The 26429-nt window shown below is 31.8% G+C and overlaps 1 protein-coding gene across 1 annotated transcript in view; it reads right to left on the bottom strand.

Moving 5' to 3' along the window:
- Positions 1 to 3050: 3050 nt before the first annotated feature.
- Positions 3051 to 26429, bottom strand: part of LOC134695794 (interaptin-like) — a 67108-nt gene continuing 43729 nt past the window's right edge. The window contains exons 6-14 of the mRNA XM_063557203.1: positions 20766 to 20837; positions 20441 to 20527; positions 10515 to 10598; positions 9687 to 9803; positions 7671 to 7869; positions 6625 to 6720; positions 4353 to 4460; positions 3206 to 3732; positions 3051 to 3149 (exon numbers count right to left, since the gene is read on the bottom strand). Of these exons, the coding sequence (XP_063413273.1) occupies positions 3439 to 3732; positions 4353 to 4460; positions 6625 to 6720; positions 7671 to 7869; positions 9687 to 9803; positions 10515 to 10598; positions 20441 to 20527; positions 20766 to 20837 (1057 nt within the window). The 3' untranslated portion in view covers positions 3051 to 3149; positions 3206 to 3438. The remainder of the gene's footprint in view (positions 3150 to 3205; positions 3733 to 4352; positions 4461 to 6624; positions 6721 to 7670; positions 7870 to 9686; positions 9804 to 10514; positions 10599 to 20440; positions 20528 to 20765; positions 20838 to 26429) is intronic.

Raw genomic sequence — 26429 nt, 5'->3', positions numbered from 1 at the left:
ATTTGGAGCAGGATCTGCTTACTCTTCTGGAGCAACTTAAATCAACCCTAGATTTTGGTGGTCAGTCTTAAGGTTTCTTTGTTGTGTTTAGTGTGAAGCTGTTTGTCTGTTGGTCTATTTTCAATTTTAGTATGGTGTTGTCAGTTTGTTTTCCACTTTTGTGTTTGAATGCCTCAATTGTTTTTGCCTCTATTTGTAATCTTCCAAGGATCATCACCTTTGACAATTAATAGTATAAATACCGTAAGATGACATTATAAGATTCAATATGTTATAAATTTAACATTGCCTGTGTTTATCTGCTAATGGACTTACATCCATTAATTCAGGCTTGGTATCATCCTTCAATTAACATTGAACATCATTGTTTGGTTACTAATTTTATTACACCATACATTCAAGAGTTTAAATCACTTTTTTTTTTAAATGCTTTCAATAATATATATTTGAATAATAAATGACCATAAAAAGTAAACAATCTGATTATAGAATATTTCTAAGTCAGTGTGGTAATTGTTTATACAATATACATTACATTTTTTAATTTTGTATGTTTTCCTAACAAGAGTTCTGGTTCTATCATGGCACTTGGACTGTCTCCGGCTAAAAAAACATAACCACCGTGAAAAAATCAATTGTAATATATTGGCGTTAAACACCAACCAATGAATCATTTAATTTTGTATGTATTTACACTGGTAGTGCCCATTTTAATATATTTTTATAAACCACAACTTGATAAAATTTATCTTGTGTAAATTTCCCTTCAGTTCATTGCACTCAACATCCATTATAATATTAAATCATAAGAGTTACAGATTCTACCACTCTAATGTGCAGACTACTAAATTTAACCAAGACCTTACTTTATTTTCAAAATTATCCTATGAAGGTACAATCTAAAATCATTTCTTCAAACAGAATGATCTCAGCAAGATGTATAATGCAAACTGTAAGATTAGGGCATATAGCAAATAGCTATCTCAAACACTATAACTACAAAAAAAACATATAAAACTTTAATCATTCACTTTATATACAATATATAAATCAATGCCATTCCATTATGCTACTCATTAAAACTCTGATTAGAGTTGTGGCATCTGCATGCCATTGTAAAAAAAATGTAATTAGTTCATCAAATATAAAAGTATATGATTAAAAAAAACAAGTGGTGAAAATTAACATATAAATTATTTTGGATATGCAATATCTTGGGTGGTTGAAAATTAAAATAGTTGTATTATTGATAGTGATCATGAGTTATGATTTTTTTTAATCAACCCATTGGTATCAAAGGTTTTTTCAGATGAAGATGTCTTATGGGTACAATAAAGTTTATGATTATCAAAAAAATCTAATTAAAGTAAAATGACTTAATCTAAAGTTTATTATGAAGGTACAATGTAACATACTCTAACAGTTTCAATGAAATATATGAGATGAATAAGAAAGATGTAGTCTACACTGATGAAAATATGAGCAGTAAAAATTGGATATAATAACCTATTAAAGAAAACAGTAATGAATTTTATCTCCATCTATCTATTATGTTTTTGAAACCATGACACAATCTTGAAACTATTGTAGTTTATAACCACAACCAAAACATAAATAATGCAATAGGCACTCAAAAATGAATATATTACAAATATGATAACTGACTGAAATCATCAAAATTTTTGATTATTAAAAATAGTCTATGCAATTCTTGACTCCTACAGTATATATGAAATAACTGATTATTATGAAAGATAAAAAATATACATGATATTTGAGATTTGCAATTGTACCCAACTTTATTCTCTATATCCTTTTATTCAGTTTGAAATGAATTTGCAGCTTCAATTATAAAATATATGAGGATTAAAGTTAGACATTGCGTATATAAATATTTTTGTATTCTTTCAATGAGGAATACATATATACAATGATAAGAAGTAGATCTCAAACCTAATTATATAACTATTAAAACAAGTCCATATAGAATCTCTTAAATGACGTACAATTTGCATTACACAACATTTAACTTTTAATAAACCTTAAATCTTCAAATATATATATCATTAAAGTATAAAATTAAAGGAATGGTTTGTTAGTTTCTTTGATATGCATTGTCATCAATTACTAATTTGTTGACTTTGGCAATTATATTATTTACAAATGTTCTTCAGTTGTAAATTGTGTAATATTCCTTTAATTCTTGCTTCAATTGTTAAAAGGTATGAGAATCTTAATTTAATTTATTATATAAATTATTCTTATGAACTGGATTAATATCTGATAAAAAATTATATGTAGCTAAATGATAAAATGTATACCATATTTTCAAATCTACTAAAGCAAGCCATTTTAAGGTATTTCTAAAATAGCATCTCTTTTTCTAAATACTATACAGGTTCTGAGCTGTAACAGAGTCTTTTCACCGGTGTACTAAAAATCAGACACAAATCAAACCTTATTTCAACTATTACATATTAAATTTTACCGTATAAATACTATTTTATATAATTAACATGATTTGTGTTTCAATCTGTTGTGGATATATCATATTATATATTTCAGTTCAGAAATTGAACTTAACAAATGGAAAACTCTCTAACAAATTTCAAGTTGTTCACATGCAATCATCATACAACCATAAGATTATCATTACTTAATAATTACATTAGATGTAAGTTTCATTATAATACGTTATTCTGATTGGCTAACATGTTATTCCGTAAACAATTGCATCAGACAATAACATTTAGCATGCATGATGACACGAGGTCCCACAAAAAAGTGCACAGGTAAATTAAATAAAACTGGATAAAAATCGTGTTTTCATGATTTTAGCTAAAAAAATGTAATTATAAGTATTGAATACTTCTTTTTGAAACTTTATAGGGTTGTTAAAGCGTTGACCGTGCGTACATTTTAAGAATGAAGCGCTTCCGCGCTTCATACAAAATGTACTTCGGTCAACGCTTTTACCACCCAATAAATTTACAAAAAGAAGCATTCAATTCTTAAATAAGATGAAGAGTTCTTTTTATGACAACCATTTCTACTAAGGGTGAGTGGTACTCTCCTGGACTTTGACTTCCTCAACCAATAAAAATAACCGCCACAATAGCACAGTAGTGCTGAAGGTGGCATTAAAACACCTATCTGCTAAAGGTGGCATTAAAACACCTATCTGCTAAAGGTGGCATTAAAACACCTATCAATCAATCAATATTTTTAACAACCTGACAAAATTTTAGCAAATTCTACAATATTCCAACATTATCCTTTTTATAAGTAAAACATCTTATTCTGAATAACTTATAAACATAACAATATACTGTTAACAACATGTATATCTATTACAACACTTTAAAACTTTAAAAAGTAGGTATGCCCTAAGCATAACCGTTAAGGAATGGTTCATTAAAATGTATGTATTGCTGTCATTTACTTATTTGCTGACTTTGGCTGAACAACACCTTTATTAAGTACAGGGCCATCTTTGTGTAGGTACAACACAGGCCACACTATAAAGTCAACATGATCTCCAGCCTTTGTGTAGGAGCGTAAGATGTTAGTATCTATCTTTGTATCACTAGGGAAATCCCACTCTATGTAAACTGGTGGGTCTTGTATCTGCATCATCCAGGCATACTTAATACAATCTGCTACAAACTTAGAACATGCTGTTATATGTTCCTCAGTTAGGTCTCGTGCTTTCATTAAGTAATCAGGTAGTTTCTGCAAGTTTAAATAAGTTAATAATGAACATATAAGACTTTAATCTTACAATAAAACATCTTATAAAGTATATCAGTGAGTTAGTATTTCTATATATGATGCATTTCCAGTCATAAAAAGGGCAAGCCTGTCAAATTCCAGAAATTTAAGATAATAGCATAGCAACATAAATCTAAATCTTAGGTTTTGAGAATAGAAATAAATCACAGCCTTAATTTCTATCAAAACTTTTGATTATTATCACGGTTTTATTTCCTTTGATGAATCAACATCATACACAGAAAATTCAATGGTTGAAATGTCTGGTTTATTAGTCAAGCTACTTTATATTTGCTAGAAAAATTAGTTGTAATAGCATAAGATTACATTCTTGGAAGAGACATCATGAATTACATCAATGTGGACTAAAAAACTCTGTTGTTACTGGAAAAAGACATCCAAATATGATTTTTTTTTCAGGGGAAGGGTGTCTTTTTTTCTGTTGGTAATGTTGTTGTGTTTTTCCCTGACTTGTTGATAATAATTGCATGATTAATAGCATGGGACTTTGATTAATATAATTATAGGCACTTAAGAGAAACATTTCGTTAATACTATAGGAAAATAGTAGGTAATCATACCTTCTGTAATTTTTCAACATTATTTTCAGTCAACTTCTTTCTTAAATCTTTCATTGGTTTCAGTAACTCTGCAGGAATATTTTGATCTTGTGGTTTATTATCTCCAGACTACAAAAAAAAAGTAACCCATAATGTTCAATTTATACATAACTTTACAAAATGGAAGATTGATTAGCTATGACACAATCTCTTAATTTGCAAAACCAAAATTTAATTTGACCAATACAGCAAATCAAACAAAGCTTAAAATAAAAAAGTTATCACATGCAACGTTAACAGTACAGTTGCTAAGGTCAACCCTCAAGTTGGGCAAGTATGGTCATAACATTTAAGCTATAAACAGCTCTGAATTTGTATTGTGATTGTATATTTGACACACTATAGGTTTCTGACAATAAATAAATGTGGTCTAAAAACCTAAAAAATGAAATTGGACATTTATCTATTGTGATTCAATATCAAAATTTAAATACATGGATTGATTCAGCATATCAATTAAAGAACCCCAATAATACAATATTTGATGAAAACAAATTTTAATTTTGAACCCTTTGAACCTCAATGTTTGATGAAGGGGCTCAAAATCCAAAATCTAAATAGATATAAGAAGAGGTGGTATGAGTGCCAATAAGACAACTCTCCATCCAAGTCACAACTTGTAAAAGTAAATAAAAGTAAACCATTACAGGTCAAAGTGCGGTCTTCAACTTAGAGCCTTGGCTCACATCGAACAGCAACATTTAAAGCTGATGGTACAATTTCATAGAGATCCATAGACTTATACTCTTGTTATATTTCTGGAAACAAGAAAAATCCTTGTTTTGGACCCTTATTTGCCCCTTATTCCTCAACAGTTACAACCTTTCACGGATTTGGCTATACATTTTGGACCTTTTGGATTATAGCTCTTCATCTTTTATCTAAGCTTTGGGTTTCAAATTGTTTGGCCTCGAGCATCACTGAAGAGACATGTATTGTCGAAATGCAGATCTGGTGCAGGAATATTGGTATTGTTAATAATATTACAACAATAACCCCCAAATTCAATCCCAACCTTCCTTTTCTAGTATAAAACCATGTGGTCTCATTTTAAAGAGACCTACTGGTATACACTTATACTCTGAAGTTAATGTCTGGAAACCAAATGTCTTGGACGACACTTAAGTTCCATTATAAGACTGCCCAGCAAATTGAATATACAAAATAAATTGAAAAATGAAATCGAATACAATTCCATTTCAATATCAGGTCAACATGTTCCATATATGCATGTTCCAAACTGAAACAGTTCTATGGGCTTTTAATTAGTACATTGAACCTTTCATAAAAATTCTAAATTCCATCTATAATCTCAAAATGTTTTTTTGAATAAATGCCATCAATTCCACAGTAAAGAATCACTCAAAAAGGTAGTTATTCACAATAAACCTATTTAGAATACAAAAGATTTTGCCTTGTGGTTTCAGATGAGAATTTTAAATTCTATATATTACAGTCAAGAACCTTCAGCACAATGCTATATTTTTTCCCCTTATTGAAGAAAATATCTACAAGACAAGACAAGACAGGAGAGAAACAGACAAACTAGGTGATTCTATAATTTAAATAATTATGACATACTGAAATCCAACTTTTGACAGACTAACAACTTATCTTTAACAATTTACTTCACCCCTTTTCTAGAGAAAGGGTCTAATAAACAATGTATAAATATAAGACAATGTGGTATGAGTGCCAATGAGACAACTCTCCATACATGTTTACATTTTCAATTAAATGAATATATGCAACTATTAGTAAAATCTTAAGATAAAAATTGATAAGTTATACTGAAATGTTAATAACTAACAAGTATTTTTACTCTAAATATTTTTTGTAGAAAGAGCTGCAGACACCATACATAATGATTATAACAATAAATGTCAGAGGCTTTTACAGCTGAAAAAAAGAAAGAATGTGTTCACAGTACACTGACAGCAAAAACTACCTTGGCCAAAAACTTTAACCTGAAAAGGGACAGACAGACGGAAGAACGAACTTACGAACGGACGGACGCACAGACCAGAAAAAATAATGCCCCTCTACTATGATGGTTGGGGCAGTCAGGAGGAACAAACAAACGAACGAAAGGATGGACGGACGGAGGCACAGACCAGAAAACATAAGTCCCCTCTACTATGGTAGGTGAGGCATAAAAACCAACAACATTGTTTTACATTTAGTATATATATTTGATTAATCTTATATTTTGTCTAAAGATTATATTGCCTACCTCATTTGTGTCTTGCTCACAAGTAGATATAATTACAGCTTTTAAAATGTGACTGTCTAATTCAGCTACAAGTCTTCCACACTCTTCATAGGAATCCTGTCAATATATTGGATATTGGAAGTTTTTAAATGCTTTCAAAGATATTTCTTTATGTTTTTAAACACTTTAAAATCTTTGTATATATAATCTGTTCTCAGAATTTGACATATAACAACCTGCTTTGAAACACTGTGTGAGAAAAAAATCAATTGAACTTACAGGTTTTGGGGAAATTCTGTTCATATTTAATCATTTAGTTCATGACCACGAGATAAGTACCTGGTGTATTATTAAAGTTTCTCTAATTCTTCGTCATTTTATCCCTTTCTGCACCCATTGTATAAAAAAAAATAATCAATGTGTGGTTTGTTTGATCTCAGTTCTTCATTGGTTAAAATTTGATTATATCGTGGAATTTTTTTGTATTCCTCTGAATTTCCTATTGTGACAGCATGAAAAAAGGCGACCATGCCTGATGACCTAACATAGAAAGAATACATCTGTTTGCATATCAGTAGCAAAGAAGGAAAAAGTTTGCCTGCTTATTGTTTGAAAATCATTAGAGAAACAGATTCCACCACCAAATCTTGTTTAATACGATATTTATCCACTCTCAACAGTTATATTTTAAATATTTAAAACTTTTGGCCAGCCTTGAGTTTTAAATTTGAAAATTTAACTGTCTCGAGTGGATAAATATCGTATCACACTCGATGAAGTGGTAGAATTTTTATATATACCATTTTGTTAACAAAGTTGTTTTAAAGTAAACATAATTTTTCTTTTGATTTTTCAATGGTGAGTGCACTCATAGTTTTAAACAGTACATTATTTGAATTATTCAATGATTTTAAAGATAATATTTTGAGAACTTAAGATAATAAACTTCCACTCTAAAGAAATAAGCTATTTTGAAGGTCTAAAATATGACTAAGAACCCAAATGATGTTGTTTACAGTGATTCAAAATGCTTTCAACAATCTACTATTAAAAAAAAGCTATATTACTGTTAGAAAATGTAGTAATATTTTGACACATTCTCCTTCTCCAAGATCAAGATCCTCTAAGGCTTCCATACTGTCTGTCCAATCATTGTCATACATTTCTGTAAATTTTTCAGCTATTTTCATTGGTCTGTTAGGGTCAGACAGGTCAGTGATTCCTGGATTATTGTTTCTCAGTCTGTCACCAGCAATTGCACTTAACCTACAACATTTAGATAATATCAAATATCTATAAAGTTTGACAAATCTATTATAAAGCTATTCTATACAGAATTTTCTAAAGTGTCTATGGGCCACAGATGCCCCCATTTGGTTGAGGCAAACTCAAGTTGAGAGGATGGAAACATCAGATTTAGCAAATTTTCTATAAATTTTATAAAGGGCATAACTCAAGAACTGTAAAAGTGACATCACACAATATATAACTTAAAGTCATAAGAAACCTCAAATCAAAAAAAATAATGCATATGTTTTTTATAACTCAATGGCTAGTTTTTATTATAAAACTTATGTACATATACTTTTTTCTGAAGAAAACTCTTTAATTTATTCATATTTAGAAGAAGTTTACTTTATTTTCATTGCATGCTTCCAGCAAGCAATTCCCCCGACATATTTTCCGTATGCAAAGTGACCTCAGTGTGACCCACCTCGTAAAAATCTGGTGATCACAATACGCATGAATGTCCTTAAAATAAACTATTATCTGAATTTACATGTTAAACACGTGCTCAATTTCCATGCTTTTTGTTGATCTTATGTCGATTGTTGACAAACAGGTGACAATCATTAAACTTCGGATTCAAAACACGAACTTTAATTACCTGCCATATTTTCACACCAACACTGGCCGATTGAAAAAAAATTGATGATTATACGAAATTTACTCGAAAAAAATGAGAAATTTGTGCACAGAAGACTAAGTTTATGATGTTTGTATGCATTGGTTCAAGAATTGGAAGAACATTATTTTTCACCGGTCACTCGTTTCTTATCACTTTAATTGTAAGGAGGCTCGAGGGTATAAAAATTTCAGGAAAAAAATAAACATTTGTTTTTCATTTCAAATTTTATTTGTTACCTTTTGTAGTTGTTACTTTATCATATGGTATAAAAATCATTCAAAACAAACAATCCGTGTTGGCCCCAGATGACTTTTAAAATGTATATATCTTTGAAAAAGTTCCAAATCATCTCCCTTTGGTGGAAAAATACTATTTTTTGGCTTTAAAATTGAAATATCTTTTTTAACTCATCGGTGACCTATATTTTTTAATATAATTTCAATATAAGCTGTACTTAAACTAAATTATTGTAAAATTTGAGCGATTTCTGTAATAAATTTCTTTTTTTATTTAGATATTACCTTTATTTCTCCTATTACTTCAACAGAAAAAAAAACCACCTTTACAAAAATGTATGCTTCTTTCGAAGGAACATTGTGAGCGCAAATGAAGGGTGACCCCATTTTTTTATTTTATTTTTCTATTAACTATAAGATAAAGTTCATTTATAGAAAAATATAGAGAAATCCTATATAAATGATTTAGACCCGCGAACCCCTCAAGTAATTACAAACATTGTGTATAAGTTTTATAACATTTGGTTGAGGCAAACTAAAGTAAGAGAACTGAAACGGAAAAAAAAAATATGTTTGGAAAGGGGCATAAGTAATGAACAGTAAAATGACCCTACACAATTTTGAATTTGACCTGTGTTTTATATTAATAAGCATTGCCTATAAATAACATTGGCTAATGTAAACTAAAGTTACAATACTGAAACCAATTTTGGGGATGTTCAGGACATGATTGAAGGACAGACAGATGGAAAAGGGTAACACGTAATGTCTCTTCCACTACAGTGTAGGCATAATTATCAATGATTATAGGAAGTATATAATGTCCATGAAAAAAATTCAGGTGCTATATTAAAAAATATTTTGACATCTGGACCTATTCAATATATTATATAATGGTAATGTTGTTTGCATGTAAAATTTTAGTTATTTTGTCTAACCTTGTCAAAGCTTCATCTTTCTGTTTCCTTTCATCTTCCTTCAATGTTCTTTCTTCATCTCTTTGTTTGACAACTGTTTGTAGAGTATTTTCTTTTCTTTCCAGCTCTGACTTAAAACTTTAATTTACAAAAAAAAATTAATCAATACAGTAAAGTGATGTCTTAAATTTTACAGAATTCTAATTTAAATTGCTTCATTTTTAAATGTGTTTGTATAATCATATACAAAAGCTTAGTTTCTTTAAAGTTAAAAGTTTCAAAACAACATTTATCTGGCTTATTATAACACATTCTTTATTTTATTGCCTGTCAAATTTGTCTTAAATTCTTAATCTAGCAAATATAAAACTTCCTATACAAAATACTTAAAACAAGAAATTATTTTTATCTGAATCATTTAGAATTCTGGAAAATTGACAAGAAAAGTATGATGAAAACTAAGAAAACTACATAAGGTTTTTAAGCCATCTGTGATGCACACATGGTTAAGGAAAAACTTCACATTACTTTCAATGATATTTCAGCATGAAGTGTAACTAATCACATAATTAGCCATGCATATATGGCTAACCCACTTAAATTGGGTAAGTTTTCATCATTCATTTCTTATCAATTTTCATGAATTCAATTCTATTCCAGATTCAAATAATGCCTTTTAAAAAGTAATATTTCCCTAGTTATCAGAAAATCCCTTCTCAAATTTCCCTTATTACTCTGCTCTCATTAGTCAATTTGGGAAATTTTTCAGTGAGCAGACAATATCATAAACCGTTAACATTCATTTTTAAACAAAATAAAAACAATATTGAATATCTCCAATTGACATACCTTTGCAATTCTTCTTGCTGTTGCCTACAGAATTTTTCATTCTGTGCATTGTTTTCTGATAATTGCCTGATTTGTCCATGTAATCTTAAGATAGACAAAAAAATATTTAAATATTATGGTGAAACATGTCTTAGAATGCTATTTCTGGATTGAGATTTTTTTTGTTTTTAAATGGTTGTGACTAAATAGCAGTTGTTCAAGATTATATTAATGGTACATAACTCTAATATTTGCATGTATGAAATATAGGTTTCCATTAATATATTTTTGTTTAAGTTATAAAAAAATATTTGTTTCTCTTATAATTATTCTGCAGGAGAGAGTATCTTTGGTCTCTTGTTGACAGTTGTCTCATTGGCAATCATACCACATCTTCTTTTTTATATATCCAACAGTTTATTTCTGATGGTGAGAATTTACCCCTTTAAGATATATAGGCTATTTTTGTACCTGCTTAAATCAAATATGTAATAAAAAATATACTTTCATTTTCTATTTTTTTAGTAAAATGAGGTCCAAATTTCAGATATTTGCTCAAAATTGGGATTTGGGGACGTATTCTTACTCCCGACAGGAATGCATTACATTTTTGTTTTAAAAGATAAACACAAGCTGTTTTTTCCTAAACTATATATAAGTTCTCTTTTATATAAGTATCTTATAAATTTATGAAATATTTTATTTAGAAATAACAAAAATTAATCAAATGTTCATGAATGTAGAAGAAATCGTCATTTTTTGCTGTATATTTATCACATTTAACAAATTTGGTACAAATAATCTTCATAAGTAATCAAACTGAATGTCACTTTAAAAAAGAGGGGTCTATGAAATCATTTAAAAGTTAAATTAGTTTTGAATGATAAAATGAGTTGAAAAATGCATCTTTTCCCGATATGTCACAGTTTAAAACCTTGTGAAAAAAAAACACTTTATGTTAGCAACGTCATAATGTTTTGTTAATCTTTTTGATCAAGTTAAGCCATTTCAAATAATATTTTATAGTGCGTCTTTGCATGTTGTAATGTTATACTACTATATCAAGCACAGGCACTTGTTTCTGTCAATATGGGGTTAACTATCAATACCAGTATAAAAAAAACACAAGGTAGCTAACGGGAATTTTCAATGTGTTCGCTTCAGCCAATATTTTATTACTTTCCCTTGCCCCTTTCACGAATAAAAGTACACCAGTCTTTCGGTAATTGATTTATCTTTACAATGAAACAACTCTCACGTACCTTGAGAATACCCCTCAAACAGAATAACACACTTGAGATGAGAATTATTGACCTTTTTCCAGACCATTGAATTTGGAAGTACTAAACTTCCGGTTTACTTAGGAAGTTAATATAACACAGCAATCTGATTGGTCGAATTCATCTGGTTACCTGTTTATTTATATTAGTTACCAGAAACCAGAAAAATGTGACCAATCAGATTGCACAGTTTTATTAACTTCCTAAGTAAACCGGAAGTTTAGTACTTCCAAATTCAATGGTCTGGAAAAAGGTCAATAATTCTCATCTCAAGTGTGTTATTCTGTTTGAGGGGTATTCTCAAGGTACGTGAGAGTTGTTTCATTGTAAAGATAAATCAATTACCGAAAGACTGGTGTACTTTTATTCGTGAAAGGGGCAAGGGAAAGTAATAAAATATTGGCTGAAGCGAACACATTGAAAATGGTACGCACTGAAACCCGGACCGGACCGGACTCCGGACCCGGACTTGGGTATGAAACCCGGACCCGGACTGAACGCCGGACCCGGACTGAATGCCAGACCCGGACTCACAGGCACTTGTTTCTATCCATTGGAAGAACCACTATCAACGTCGTAAATATACGTTGATAGTGGTTCTTCCAATAGATAGAAACAAGTGCCTGTGCCCGGACTGGGTAAAAATTATGAATTTTCTTATAAATACCTTTTCTTTTTTTAATAAGTGGAAGGAAGATAATTTTTGGAGAACTGTAACACATTATATTAATTATGAGATCATCAAATTTTGCTCTTACTCTTGTATAGTCTAGCATGCAAGTTAGACTTGCAATGATTCTGAATCTTCAATTTACGGCAGTTGTGCAACTACTTTAAAAAAAATTATATATGTATCAATGTTTACAAATGACTTTAAAAATATATATATATATGTATCAATGTTTACAAATGACTTTTAAAAAAAAAGCCATAGAAATAATTTTTTTATAAATTATAGGGAGAAAGTGGATTTTCGAGTTAAAATTATTTTTTCCTTTTTTTTTGTTCATCTTTCAGAGACATATAATACAATTATTATGTTTCTGAAACTTTCCAGAAGGAAGTTTATTTTGGCAGAAATATACAAGATGCATTACATCTATAATAATTATGAAAATGAATCAGACCTGTATAACCAGACCTGATACATACCGTGACAGTAGTTTATATGGGCATTAGTGACGCCGCAATGCATGAACCTGCATTACGTAATTGTGTATAAAAGTCCGATAGGAAATGGCAAGAATACCTAGTCATGTCACCTCACAATAACTCTGGCAATAATACCATTAGTCATGCTGGTAAATTAGGGAAGGACCGAATTATAAACAAATGTAAAAAGTGTTATGACCAAAATGATATTTTGAAAACTGTTTTTACACGGAACACCGCTAGTTTGACTTTGAACTATGAAATGATTTAAGCAATAATCTTATTTATATTCTCAGACATTTATTTGTTTCATAAACGTAGGAAAAAATATTTTAAAAACGACTATAGTTGGCAGGAGTCCTTTTGTGCCAGTTAATGTTTTTCAAGGGTATCCTTACCGCAAGATGTACAACTATAAATGGAGTAGAGGCATTTTTCAATAAAAACGTTGAACTGTTTATGGATCCCATCCTTCAATATTTGTAGGTTCCGTTTACAAAATAGGCAAACGACAAACTACTACAAATATTAAATTGTGAAACTCAGCAGCAGTATGAAGATAACATGTTTCAGAGTAAATGGGGAATGTGTCCATGGGACACAGACGATGTACCCGCTTGCATATCATATATCATTTTATTTTTTAATTTTTTACGTAGTATAACAACTCCAGAAAGGTTTCATTGACATTACCAACATTCGAACTTGATCTCTTTGTTGTGTATAAGTTTCCTAACATTTGGTAAAGTCAAACCTTCGTGTATGTTAGAGAACGGAAACGAAAATTTCAGCATGTTTTTCCATTTGTAAAGGAATTTTACTTTAGAGTGGTTTAAATGACACTTAAAAAAATTAAACTTGATATGTGTTTTGTGGTAATATTATTAAGAATTGTGTATACACAGTGTGGGAACAGAACTGTACGGTTTTCTAATATTTTTGTCATTCTGGAGACTGTCAAGCATGGATCTGACATTGTGAAAAATACAAGTTGCTTGATGGAAACTTTGATGAACTCTAATATTACTTTATGACGTTTCTGCTTCAAATTTTGATAGCTTAATAATTTTCTATGTAACTATAAACCAATTAAATAATAAAAAAAAACGTGTTTCTTAGAACGGTGGAGATCCGAGTAGAACGATTAAAGCTGTCTCACATCAGCGATCAAAACTGTCAAATAAACATCGAAAAACCAATCGTTTCTACCAGAATTTTCACGTGTACCTTTTCTGATATATAGTTTCACCTGTCTGAAAGTTTCAAAGCCATTGTTCAAGGAGAATTCCAAATATATTCATTTTCTCTATGTCAGATATTTTTATTGACAGTACAATCGCTTGCAAATCTACTGTACAATCACTTGGAGCATTCATACACAATCGATCGACCGAGTTTTATCAAAAACATCGCATATGCATTTCATTGGTTGTTCCTTGACTGTCCTAAAATATTCATCTATGGTATTTGAAATGAAAATGAACTCAAAATCACTCATTTTGCCAATTACGATTATATCAAGGAACCTGTTTCGGGTGTCTATATCAGAGACAAAACTCGTACAATAAGTATACAAGACAAAATAAAGGTACAGTGCAAATGTAAAGAAATTACTAAAATGTAATCCTCGTACAAAATAAAAAAATATTTATATATACCGAAAGGTGGCTGTATGCTCTTGAAGGATAAGCATAGTGAAGTTTACGTTTAAAATTTATTATTTTCCATCAATTCAAAAAAAAAATATATATTTACGTATTTGAACAATACAACAAAATATGTGTTATCACATGCAGCTTGATCGGGATATTTTAACTTGATTAAGGAATTTGAATATTGAATATTGAATGGTGGAAGATTTTCACAAAACAACAAAAAAAACGTCTAGGCTAATAAACACTAACCAAAAAGAAAGATGTGGTATAATTTCAAATGGTATATCTATGTATTATAAGCTATTACTTCTAATGGAATTTCCGATGTATTACATGTGTAATCAAATGTTCAGTCAACAAACTTAACGAGAATAAACAGTGTACATACAGTTAGTCGTCGTAATGCAATACACGCAGGTATAGTAAACTTCAAACTAGTCCGGGGTTATGTCAGGTCACAGTCCGGACTCACCTGTTCAACATTGTGTATTACATGGGTGATCGCTGCTAAAATGTCGTTTATTGATTTTTCCGATGACTATCGAATAATTTAAGAAATAGAAAAATGAATAAAGGAAAAGCCAAAAGCAAAACGGGGGAAAAAAATCTTTCAATTTAACAAATAATTTGGTATATTTATATACAATCCGTATACTCCCAGTCCGGGGTTATTTAAGGTCACGGTCCGGACTCGCCTAGTATTATTTTGTTGATTCTCGGGTAAACGTCTTTTATTAATGTTTCAGACGATAATCCATGCAGTAAGCAAAAAAATGAATGAATAAAAATGATAAAGTTCGTTTCATCAAATAATTTGTGAAGTTTTATATCTCTATCGATGTCTATAGTTTGCGAATACACCTAGTCCGGGGTTACTTCAGGTCACCATCCGGACTCGGCTAGCACATGTAATTGTTTCGTTAAATGTCGGATAAATATCTTATAATTGTTTTCTGTATTACATGCTTGATCAAAGACAAAGGTCCCGTCAATATCCTTTACGACACTAAACAGTGTACATACAGTTAGTCGTCGTAATGCAAAGCAGTAATGATGTACAGGATAGTAAATGGCCTCGTAGCAATACCAACGCTAGAGCTACACTCTACATCATCCGTAGCAAGAGGACACACAACACGATTTCTTGTACCTTATGCCAGAACTTCAACCTACAGGCATTCCTTCTTCCCAGACAGCATAAGGATATGGAACAGCCTCCCACAACCTTTGGTGGACAGTACCTCACTAGATGCTTTCAAGCAGGGGGTACTGAGATGCAGTATTCCTTAATCGCACCATCAGACTGTTTTTAACTTGCACCTGTAAATATTTTCTTGCACCTTTGTTGTCACACCCAGCATGGGCAATAGTGCGATAATACTCAATTAGAGGACTGCACTGTATTGGAAGAAGAAGAAGAAGAAGAAGAATACACGCAGGTATAGTAAACTTCAAACTAGTCCGGGGTTATGTCAGGTCACAGTCCGGACTCACCTGTTCAACATTGTGTATTACATGGGTGATCGCTGCTAAAATGTCGTTTATTGACTTTTCTGATGACTATCGAATAATTTAAGAAATAGAAAAATGAATAAAGGAAAAGCCAAAAGCAAAACGGGGAAAAAAAATCTTTCAATTTAACAAATAATTTGGTATATTTATATACAATCCGTATACTCCCAGTCCGGGGTTATTTAAGGTCACGGTCCGGACTCGCCTAGTATTATTTTGTTGATTCTAGGGTAAACGTCTTTTATTAATGTTTCAGACGATAATCCATGCAGTAAGCAAAAAAAATGAATGAATAAAAATGATAAAGTTCGTTTCATCAAATAATTTGTGAAGTTTTATATCTCTATCGATGTCTATAGTTTGCGAATACACCTAGTCCGGGGTTACTTCAGGTCACCATCCGGACTCGGCTAGCACATGTAATTGTTTCGTTAAATGTCGGATAAATATCTTATAATTGTTTTCTGTATTACATGCTTGATCAAAGGTCCCGTCAATATCCTTTACGACACTAAACAGTGTACATACAGTTAGTCGTCGTAATGCAATACACGCAGGTATAGTAAACTTCAAACTAGTCCGGGGTTATGTCAGGTCACAGTCCGGACTCACCTGTTCAACATTGTGTATTACATGGGTGATCGCTGCTAAAATGTCGTTTATTGATGTTTCCGATGACTATCGAATAATTTAAGAAATAGAAAAATGAATAAAGGAAAAGCCAAAAACGACAACCACTAAATTGCAGGCTCCTCACTTGGGACAGACACATACTAAATGTTGCCAGTTTTAACTCGTTTGAAGGCGACAACCTCCCTTAACTTGGGGCAGTGCTGTAAAATAAGAACAAACTATAAAATCAGTTGAATTTTTTTTTAACTCATCAGATGGATATAAATAGATTTACAAAAACAGAGTATACTTGGGTTGGTACTAATACTTGGATGGGTACTTATACAACTTATACAGCCACACAACATAACGACACCAACTACAAATATGAGAATGCTCGCAATTACTGATCACAGCTAGTACATGGCCAACAACTTAATTTAGGTTCATGGTTTATATTTTGGTTATTTAAACACTGAATTACCAACAGCCTTAACGTATCTTGTAAGTAATTCCTGGTTGTGTCTTCTTTTTTCGTTTTCTTTCAATTAACCCTAAAGCGAGTCTGTGTAAAACTTTGTCAATAATACAATATGAGGAACAGTAAAAGATCATAAGAATTAAGAGGATCAATTAAAAGACATACAAATTCGTAGGAACGATAAGTCTTAGAGATTATTATAACTCGGATGAACAATAAAAAGTCACAAGGCTTCTGAGGAACAGCAAGAGGTCATAAGAATTCGGAGGAAAAATCAAGTCATAAGAATTCGGAGGAACAATAAAAAGTCATTAGAATTATGAGGAACAATAAGATATTATAAGAATTTGGAAGAACAATAAGATATCATAAACATTCGGAGGAACAATAAGAGATCATAGGAATTCTTATGATACTAGTTGACAATTCTGATATGTACAACTCGCTAACGAAAGAGGTTTATATTGATGAATAGAAAGTGATATTCACCTGCAATTTACCTGTGCACAATCGGCGCAAATGAAAGATCGAAACTTTTAAAAATCGGCGTAAATGTCAAACACCCAATAAAACACGAGACTTTCATTACACAGTGACATAACAACGCTTAATTAATGTTCTCATGAAAGTGAACTAATATTAAAAGTGATTAATTAAGACTGCCAAAACAAGAAAGATAGAATTTCTTGTCCAATTGCATGTAAAGCACAAGTTAAGGCTAAATTCGTTAATTTCGATAAATGTTTATGAAGAGGGAGAAAATAACCGTCATATATCATTTATAGAAGTCATAAGACAAACAAGTCGTAATAACTCAAAATTTATTTATACTGTTTCTTAGAGAAATATAAACACACGGGCGCATTATTTAGAAAAGCAGGAATTCTATTTTTCCCTTTATGTCTAGAAGAAGAAAACAAACAAAGAAATATAATCCTCGAATGTTTCAAACTGTTGCGCTTCACTCTTCCTTTGAATAAAAATTTAATTTGCTTTCATTGATAATAAAAAGATTTTATTAATTTCCATAAAACAATAACGACAAGGGAATTATTTTATCTCTTCCTTACTTTACTTTAATCTTTTTGGTCAATTTTGCGCTCGGAATGTGGATTTTTTAAAACTATACTATTACTTATTATATGACAGTATAAATCTTAAAAAAATATTTCTGAAAGTGGTAAAAAACCCACAGTCCGGGTCCGGCATTCAGTCCGGGTCCGGCATTCAGTCCGGGTCCGGCGACCAGTCCGGGTCCGGGTCCGGGTTTCATACCCAAGTCCGGGTCCGGAGTCCGGTCCGGTCCGGTCCGGTCCGGGTTTCAGTGCGTACCATTGAAAATTCCCGTTAGCTACCTTGTGTTTTTTTTATACTGGTATTGATAGTTAACCCCATATTGACAGAAACAAGTGCCTGTGATATCAAGTTAGGGTAAAAGTTAAAACATAAAAAAAAATAAAAATAAAACCTGTTAAAACATTAAAATCTGCAGTATTTGTTACATAATGCACCTGTCAGGAATTTGTTGTGCAGCAGTTGTCGTTTGTTAATGTGGTTCATAACATTTCTCATTTTTATTTAGATTAGATAGTTGTTTTTCAGTTTTGAATGTTTTATGCTAGTCATTTTGGGGCCCGTTAGTTTGCTGTTCAGTGTGAGTCAAGGCTCGGTGTTGTTGACCTATAATTAATTACTTTTATACATTGTGACATAAATGGAGTGTTGTTTCATTGGCATTCAAACAACATTTTCTTATTTCTATTTGTTTTTGTGCATACATCAGGCTGTTATTTTTGTCATTTGAATTGTTTTGCATTTATCAATTAAGGTCCTTTCATTGCTTACACTGCAGTACTAGTGGTTTTGCTCATTAGCCATACATTATGACCAATAGTTAACATCTATGTCATTTGATCTTTTGTGGAGAGTTGTCCGTTTGGCAATGAAACCACATCATCTTATTTTATATATTCGCACTATTATTGCATGCATCCTAATAAATTAACTCCTATTGTGTTTATAAATGTGTGACTAGGACCTGTTCCCTTTTAACATATTTTGAACCACAGAAAACCACTTTGAAATGCATAGCTGTCATTGCTGACCCGTATTCTGCAGGTGTGACCCGAGATTTTCACTATTCTGAGGGATCACCCTGATCACCCGCCGGGTCATTGATATAACGCGGGAATTCCGAAAATGACCCGATTTTTCACGTATTTGTTAGCCTTGAGATTGATTTCATAAGCAATATTCAATTGAAATACCGGCAAATTCGTAATTCTTCCATGAACAGAAAGTTTATCTAGCTATGTAAACTGTCAAATTAAGTGACCCATTAAGTGCATGGCTTCACTTGACAGCTATGGTGTCAACACACACTGTTAATTAATACCAATTACCTTAGCTTTAGGTCGTAAATAAATTGCTCTATTCGTTTACAAAAATATTTCAACCAAGATTTACTTCCCCTTATTTGTCAGTATTCAAAATTATTCCTTATATTTACGTTTTATAGGTGACAAATATTTAATAATGAAAATATAAAATTCAAATACATATTGAAAAATAAGTTATTATTATTTTTATACCTTTATACAATTTTAAAAAAATAGTTGAAAATTATATTTTACATTTATACTTCCTTTAAATGTATTACTATATTTTACTATAGTCTAATTTTCTTATTAACTATCAGAAGTTGTATTTAAATGCTACAAAGCCAATAATGTCAAAATTTCTAAAATTACATTTTATATTGTAGTGTTTCACAATCTTAAAAAGCAAACAGGATACTCAAATTTATAAAAAAAAATCTTTAAAAGTGCAATAAAAAAAAAATAATACTTTACCAAGTGAACATGCATTGATGTTTAGGTATCTTTTTTTTTATTTAAATTTTAAGAAAATGTACCATTAATATTGAAATTCTGCTCAAAAAAGTTTGTACACGTTATGACCTGAGATTTGATTCTTCAATGCAGGTCATGGCCTGCATTTTCATCATCACAGGTTGACAGGTATGGAAATGGGATAACCATGCACCTATAGAGACAATTTAAGATTTAGTTTAAGATTTTATTGTACAAAAGAGTATTTGATATAAACCAAACCAATGTACCTTTCCTGAATTCCATGCATGTAGGTTTTATTGAACAGTCCTCATCAGGGTAATGTTTGCATGAAACAAAAGGGAATGTATGCTATTTGTCTAGGAATGTGCAATCTAACAAAACGTTTACAAGCTAGAAGTACCTCTGAATTTCATTGTCTCTACTCTGGACTTGTTGTGTGTAATGGTCTATAGCTAGCTGTTTTTCATTTTTCAACTCTTTAACATCACTAAAAATAAAATTAAAAATGATATCAAATAAACAGTGCATATGTCAGTTGAGGGTACATTCATAATTCACAGCATAATTCCAGTTACCATATTATATACAAATTAAGATTTTATGACAAAGATATACAAAAGATTTTTTGAATAAATAAAGTAAGTAGTAAAAAAAAACTTAAAAAGAGCAGTGCTAAAGAATTTGTTTAGTTCTTACCTAAATTGTTTATTCATCAAAATCCTTACCGTGTTGCATCTTCTTGTTCTTTTTTTAACCTCTGTTTAAGGACATTTAATTCATCTTGTAAGGATCTTATTCTGAAATCAAATAGTAAAATTTAACCATATGAATAAACAATATCTCATCAAGGCATTATCAATTTATTGCACCTTCACCATGTTCATTTAGACCAGGGAAACAACATATTTAAATTTGAACAAATTTTGTCAAAGGGTTATCAACTAATATAGCAGGGACAAAAGTCTAAGTATCACTTTTCACTATTGAAAGGTCTGCAACTTCACAAAAATAAACTAGAGGCTCTCAAGAGCCTGTGTCCCTCACCTTGGTTTATGTGCATATTAAACAATGGACACAGATAAATTCATAACAAAATTGTGTTTTGATGAGGGTGATGTGTTTGTAGATTTTACTTCTCTGAACATTCTTGTTGCAACAATTATCTCTATCTATATTGAACTTGTGAACTTGGCCCAGTAATTACAGTGGAAAATATTATCTGAAAATCTACAAAAGTTTATGAAAAAAGGTTAAAAATTTACTATAAAGGGCAATAACTCCTAAAAGGGTCAACTGACCATTTCGGTCATGCTGACTTATTTGTGAATCTTATTTTGCTGAACATTATTGCTGTTTACAGTTTATCTCTATCTATAATATTATTCAAGAAAATAACCAAAAACAGGAAAATTTCCTAAAAATTACCAAATCAGGGGCAGCAACCCAACAACAGGTTGTCCGATTCATCTGAAAATTTCAGGGCAGATAGATCTTGACCTGATAAACAATTTCACCACCTCAGATTTGCTCTAAATGCTTTGTTTTTTGAGTTATACGCCAAAAACAACATTTTACCCCTATGTTCTATTTTTAGCTGTGGCGGCCATCTTGGTTGGTTGGCGGGGTGACACCACACATTTTTTAAACTAGATACCCCATTATGATTGTGGCCAAGTTTGGTTTAATTTGGCCCAGTAGTTTCAGAGGAGAAGATTTTTGTAAAAGATTACAAAATTTACAAAAAATTGGTAAAAAATGACTATTAAGGGCAATTACTCCTTAAGGGGTCAACTGACCATTTTGGTCATGTTGACTTATTTGTAAATCTTATTTTGCTGAACATTATTGCTGTTTACAGTTTATCTCTATCTATAATAGTTTTCAAGATAAAAAGTGAAAAACGGACAAAATTTCCTTAAAATTACCAATTCAGGAGCAGCAACCCAACAACAGGTTGTCCGATTCATCTGAAAATTTCAGAGCAGATGGATTTTGACCTGATAAACAATTTTACCCCCGTGTCAGATTTGTTCTAAATGCTTTGGTTTTTGAGTTATAAGCCAAAATCTGCATTTTACCCCTATGTTCTATTTTTAGCTGTGGCGGCCATCTTGGTTGGTTGGCGGGGTCAGGCCACACATTTTTTAAACAAGATACCCCAATGATGATTGTGGCCAATTTTGGTTTAATTTGGCTCAGTTGTTTCAGAGGAGAAGATTTTTGTAAGATTAAAATATTTACTAAAATTGGTAAAAAATGACTATTAAGGGCAATAACTCCTCAAGGGGTCAACTGACCATTTTGATCATGTGACTTATTTGTAGATCTTACTTTGCTGAACATTACTGCTGTTTACAGTTTATTTCTATCTATAATAATTTTCAAGATAATAAGGGAAAACAGACAAAATTTCCTTTAAATTACCAATTCAGGGGCAGCAACCTAACAATGGGTTGTCCGATTCATCTAAAAATTTCAAGGCAGATGGATCTTAACCTGATAAACAATTTTACCCCCGTGTCAGATTTGCTCTAAATGCTTTGGTTTTTGAGTTATAAGCCAAAAACCCTATGTTCTATTTTTAGCTGTGGCGGCCATCTTGGTTGTTTGGCGGGGTCACGCCACCCATTTTTTAAACAAGATACCCCAATGATGATTGTGGCCAAGTTTGGATTATTTTGGCCCAGCAGTTTCAGAGGAGAAGATTTTTGTAAAAGCTAACGCCGGATGACGACGACAGACGACGGACGCTGGACGCTGGACGCAAAGTGATGCTTAAAGCTCACTTGGCCCTTTGGGCTAAAACTGCCAACCTGCTCCCCATAAATCCCCTAACTGATAACCAATTTTTCTTTGGAAATCTGGTTAATGGCTATTGCCCCTGACCATCCCCAAATCAATAATAACTAGAGGCTCTAAAGAGCCTGTGTCGCTCACCTTGGTCTATGTGCATATTAAACAAAGGACACAAATGGATTCATGACAAAATTGTATTTTGGTGATGGTGATGTGTTTGAAGTTCTTACTTTACTGAACGATTTTGCTTCTTACAATTATATCTATCATGAACTTTGCCCATTAGTAACAGAGAACTATATTTGGTAAAAATTTACATAAATTTACCGAATTAATGAAAATTGTTAAAAATTGACTATAAAGGGCAATAACTCCTTAAGGGGTCAATTGACCATTTAGGTCATGTTGACTTATTTGTAGATCTTACTTTGCTGAACATTATTGCTGTTTACAGTTTATCGCTATCTATAATAGTATTCAAGAAAACCAAAAACGGCAAAATTTCTTTAAAATTACCAATTGGAGGGCAGCAACCCAACAACCAGTTGTCCAATTCATCTGAAAAATTCAGGGCAGATAGATATTGACTTGATTAACAATTTAACTTCTTGTCAGATTTGCTCTAGATGCTTTGGTTTCATAGTTATAAGCAACTAGAGGCTCCAAAGAGCCTGTGTCGCTCACCTTGGTCTATGTGAATATTAAACAAAGGACGCATTTGAATTCATGACAAAATTGTGTTTTGGTGATGGTGATGTGTTTGTATATCTTACTTTACTGAACATTATTGCTGCTTACAATCATTCTATCTATATTGAACTTGGCCTAAAAGCTTCAGTGGAAAATGTTAGTTAAAATTTACAAATTTTATGAAAATTGTTAAAAATTGACTATAAAGGGCAATAACTCCTTATGGGGTCAATTGACCATTTAGGTCATGCTGACTTATTTTTAGGTGTTACTTTGCTGTACATTGTTTCCCTTTACAGTTTATCTCTATCTATAATAATATTCAAGATAATAACAAACTAGAGGCTCTAAAGAGCCTGTGTCGCTCACCTTGGTCTATGTGAATATTAAACAAAGGAAGCAGACGGATTCATGACAAAATTGTGTTTTGGTGATGGTGATGTGTTTGTAAATCTTACTTTACTAAACAGTCTTGCTGCTTACAATTATCTCTATCTATAATGAACTTGGCCCAGTAGTTTCAGTGGAAAATGTTAATAAAAATTTACAAATTTTATGAAAATTGTTAAAAATTGACTATAAAGGACAATTACTCCTTAGTGGGTCAATTGACCATTTTCAGATTTGCTCTAATTGCTTTGTTTTTTGAGTTATAAGCCAAAAACTGCATTTTACCCCCATATTCTATTTTTAGCCGTGGCGGCCATCTTGGTTGGTTGACCGGGTCACGCCACACATTTTTTAAACTAGATACCCCAAAGATGATTGTGGCCAAGGTTGGATTAATTTGGCCAAGTAGTTTCAGAGGAGAAGATTTTTGTAAAAGATAACTAAGATTTACGAAAAATGGTTAAAAATTGACTATAAAGGGCAATAACTCCTAAAGGGGTCAACTGACCATTTCGGTCATGTTGACTTATTTGTAAATCTTACTTTGCTGAACATAATTGCTGTTTACAGTTTAACTCTATCTATAATAATATTCAAGATAATAACCAAAAACAGCAAAATTTCCTCAAAATTACTAATTCAGGGGCAGCAACCCAACAACGAGTTGTCCGATTCGTCTGAAAATTTCAGGGCAGATAGATCTTGACCTGATAAACATTATTACCCCGTCAGATTTCCACTAAATGCTTTGGTTTTTGAGTTATAAGCCAAAAATTGCATTTTACCCCTATGTTCTATTTTTAGCCGTGGCGGCCATCTTGGTTGGTTGACTGGGTCACGCCACACATTTTTTAAACTAGATACCCCAAAGATGATTGTGGCCAAGGTTGGATTAATTTGGCCAAGTAGTTTCAGAGGAGAAGATTTTTGTAAAAGATAACTAAGATTTACGAAAAATGGTTAAAAATTGACTATAAAGGGCAATAACTCCTAAAGGGGTCAACTGACCATTTCGGTCATGTTGACTTATTTGTAAATCTTACTTTGCTGAACATAATTGCTGTTTACAGTTTATCTCTATCTATAATAATATTCAAGATAATAACCAAAAACAGCAAAATTTCCTCAAAATTACAAATTCAGGGGCAGCAACCCAACAACGGATTGTCTGATTCGTCTGAAAATTTCAGGGCAGATAGATCTTGACCTGATAAACATTTTTACCCCATGTCAGATTTCCTCTAAATGCTTTGGTTTTTGAGTTATAAGCCAAAAATTGCATTTTACCCCTATGTTCTATTTTTAGCCGTGGCGGCTATCTTGGTTGGTTGACCGGGTCACGCCACACATTTTTTAAACTAGATACCCCAAAGATGATTGTGGCCAAGGTTGGATTATTTTGGCCCAGCAGTTTCAGAGGAGAAGATTTTTGTAAAAGCTAACGCCGGATGACGACGACAGACGACGGACGCTGGACGCTGGACGCTGGACGCAAAGTGATGCTTAAAGCTCACTTGGCCCTTTGGGCTAAAACTGCCAACCTGCTCCCCATAAATCCCCTAACTGATAACCAATTTTTCTTTGGAAATCTGGTTAATGGCTATTGCCCCTGACCATCCCCAAATCAATAATAACTAGAGGCTCTAAAGAGCCTGTGTCGCTCACCTTGGTCTATGTGCATATTAAACAAAGGACACAAATGGATTCATGACAAAATTGTATTTTGGTGATGGTGATGTGTTTGAAGTTCTTACTTTACTGAACGATTTTGCTTCTTACAATTATATCTATCATGAACTTTGCCCATTAGTAACAGAGAACTATATTTGGTAAAAATTTACATAAATTTACCGAATTAATGAAAATTGTTAAAAATTGACTATAAAGGGCAATAACTCCTTAAGGGGTCAATTGACCATTTAGGTCATGTTGACTTATTTGTAGATCTTACTTTGCTGAACATTATTGCTGTTTACAGTTTATCGCTATCTATAATAGTATTCAAGAAAACCAAAAACGGCAAAATTTCTTTAAAATTACCAATTGGAGGGCAGCAACCCAACAACCAGTTGTCCAATTCATCTGAAAAATTCAGGGCAGATAGATATTGACTTGATTAACAATTTAACTTCTTGTCAGATTTGCTCTAGATGCTTTGGTTTCATAGTTATAAGCAACTAGAGGCTCCAAAGAGCCTGTGTCGCTCACCTTGGTCTATGTGAATATTAAACAAAGGACGCATTTGAATTCATGACAAAATTGTGTTTTGGTGATGGTGATGTGTTTGTATATCTTACTTTACTGAACATTATTGCTGCTTACAATCATTCTATCTATATTGAACTTGGCCTAAAAGCTTCAGTGGAAAATGTTAGTTAAAATTTACAAATTTTATGAAAATTGTTAAAAATTGACTATAAAGGGCAATAACTCCTTATGGGGTCAATTGACCATTTAGGTCATGCTGACTTATTTTTAGGTGTTACTTTGCTGTACATTGTTTCCCTTTACAG

Source organism: Mytilus trossulus, chromosome 14, assembly GCF_036588685.1.
Source record: "Mytilus trossulus isolate FHL-02 chromosome 14, PNRI_Mtr1.1.1.hap1, whole genome shotgun sequence".
Taxonomy (NCBI): Eukaryota; Metazoa; Mollusca; class Bivalvia; order Mytilida; family Mytilidae; genus Mytilus; species Mytilus trossulus.
Note: the sequence above shows the minus strand (reverse complement) of the source record. Positions and strands in the feature narration are given on the sequence as shown.